Source organism: Alligator sinensis, unplaced genomic scaffold, assembly GCF_000455745.1.
Source record: "Alligator sinensis unplaced genomic scaffold, ASM45574v1 scaffold1377_1, whole genome shotgun sequence".
Classification (NCBI taxonomy): domain Eukaryota; kingdom Metazoa; phylum Chordata; order Crocodylia; family Alligatoridae; genus Alligator; species Alligator sinensis.
The window spans coordinates 486,451-488,439 of NW_005842585.1; the positions used below are offsets into that span (position 1 = coordinate 486,451).

Below are 1,989 nucleotides of genomic sequence, written 5' to 3' on the forward strand. Positions count from 1 at the left end.
TTTCCCTGCCCCCTCCCCCCATTAATTGAATTCTCAAGATTTCATTCAGTTAGTCTCTAATTCTCCAGTTGTGGGCAGACATCCTAGTGTTTCCATTTGAGCCATAACACTCCCCAGAAAGCTGTGTTTGAATCCTTTTAGGCCCACTATGTAAGAACCATACTTCACAGCACAGCAGCTGGGTTTACACCCCAGTGTATGTGACCATGGTCTCTTGAGGCTCCTTTTGTGAAGGAGGTGGAATCTCCTAATATGTCTTTCTCAGGACAATTCTGGAGGTGCATTTTGTCTAACAGCTGTTGGACACTAGATGCCAGCCAAGAGAATAAACACTGTCTCCTGAGACATTTGCTGCAAGGAAATTGCTTTAAGTTCAGGTTTATCTGTAAGGAGTGTCTCTGTTAACCCAAATCTTCTAATTATTCTCCCTTGATCCCTTTCGGCCCATGTTCTAGTGTCTGGTGGTGAAGCCGGATCAGTTAATTAAACGGCGTGGGAAGCTCGGATTGGTCGGAGTTAACCTCAGCCTGAATCAGGTGAAGAGTTGGCTCAAACAGCGGCTGGGACAAGAAACCACGGTGGGTATCTGCCATGATAGTGGAGCTTCTAGCAGCAGATGTGCAAGCAAAGGGGTGGAAGGTCATCTGCACTACTTTTCCAGTTTCCATTATGACCCTGAAATCTAGGAGTATTAGTGCATTAGTTACTGGATGCCAGTTTGTCTGTCTGGCTTGCATCAGTGTAAGATAGTAACTTGACACTAACAAAGAACTGAGTGAGAAGAGAGTTGGCCTTTGTGCATGTCTCCAGTCAGTAATCAAGCACCCTTTGGTAGACTGTTGATGACCGTGGTGCTCAAACTTTTTGCCCCATGGACTGGATGAGCCAGTGCCTGGTCTGCATGTAAGCCGGATCCAGGTGGTGAGCCTGATCTGGTTGCATGGGGGAAAAGGGGTGGAAGGCAGCCTGGCCCTGATTTGGCCCCACAGGTCTTGAGAATTTGGCTGCAGGGGAGGGGCTGCAAACTTTACCTCCCACCAAATTTCTGGACCCATGGGGAGACCTGTTGGCTGTATGTCATGGCTCCACAGCCTGGAGGTTGAGCACCCCTGGCACAGTCTGGTTGACTTAGCAGGCTTAGTCATCAGGGGTGGCATGTAGTGCTGTCGGTAGAAAAGTGGGGTGAATTCCTTGTGAGTTCTCACTTAATTCTGAAAATCCCTTCCTTGCCTTGGGAGCCAGTGAATGCTGTCTGCAACTGGGGAACTATTCTATTTTGTTGGTACCCAACATTGTTGTAACAGGACAGGTATAAAAACAGTTATTAAAGCACTACCTTACTGTTGCCAACCAGTGCATTTCTCACTGTGCTTTGGCTGACAACTGACTTTTATTTGAGTTTGTATTTTAATGCAACACTGCCTCATAATTCTTATTCTTGTGGGAACACTGCTCTGATACTAATGATAAAAAAATGCCTGCCACTTCAGCTGCTGCTTGTCAGGAGCTTATGGAGTTCTGTTGCCTCAGGGAAGCAGATAGCTTGTTGTTACTGTGACTAATTTGCAACTGGTTCCAGCCCTGAGCTGTTCAGCAGAGCAAGCGCTGCAGCTCCTGAAGGGCATTGTGAAAGGAGATGCGCAACACTGTCCTGTGAGGCTGCTCTCTGGCAAAATGAAGAGTGTTGAAATGACTGCTGAGAGCAGTGCATCAGCTGCCTTCAAATGTAGGGGCTCTGCAGGGCTCCTTTGTGACCCATGCATCTACTAAAGAGCTTCCTCCTGTTTTTGTAAGTGCATTGGAGTTCCAAAATCATTTGGAGTAAAGCTCCATTTAACTGAATCAAGGAAGGCATTTTTTTTTTTTTTTTTTTTTTTTTTTTTTTTTTTTTTTAAACACGTGCATTAGGCTTTTGGAGAAATGCATCAAATTTCCCTCTTTTTGTCCCTTCTCCTGATCTCCCTCCCCCCCCCCCCCCCCCAAACAAAA

General features: G+C 46.3%; 1 protein-coding gene across 5 annotated transcripts in view; it reads left to right on the forward strand.

The window, feature by feature from the left end:
• ACLY (ATP citrate lyase) overlaps positions 1–1,989 on the forward strand; it is a 63,142-nt gene that overhangs the window by 25,503 nt on the left and 35,650 nt on the right. For all 5 annotated transcript variants that reach the window (XM_006032765.3, XM_025214506.1, XM_025214505.1 and 2 more), the window contains one exon: positions 456–578. In XM_006032765.3, coding sequence (XP_006032827.1) covers positions 456–578 — 123 coding nt within the window. The remainder of the gene's footprint in view (positions 1–455; positions 579–1,989) is intronic.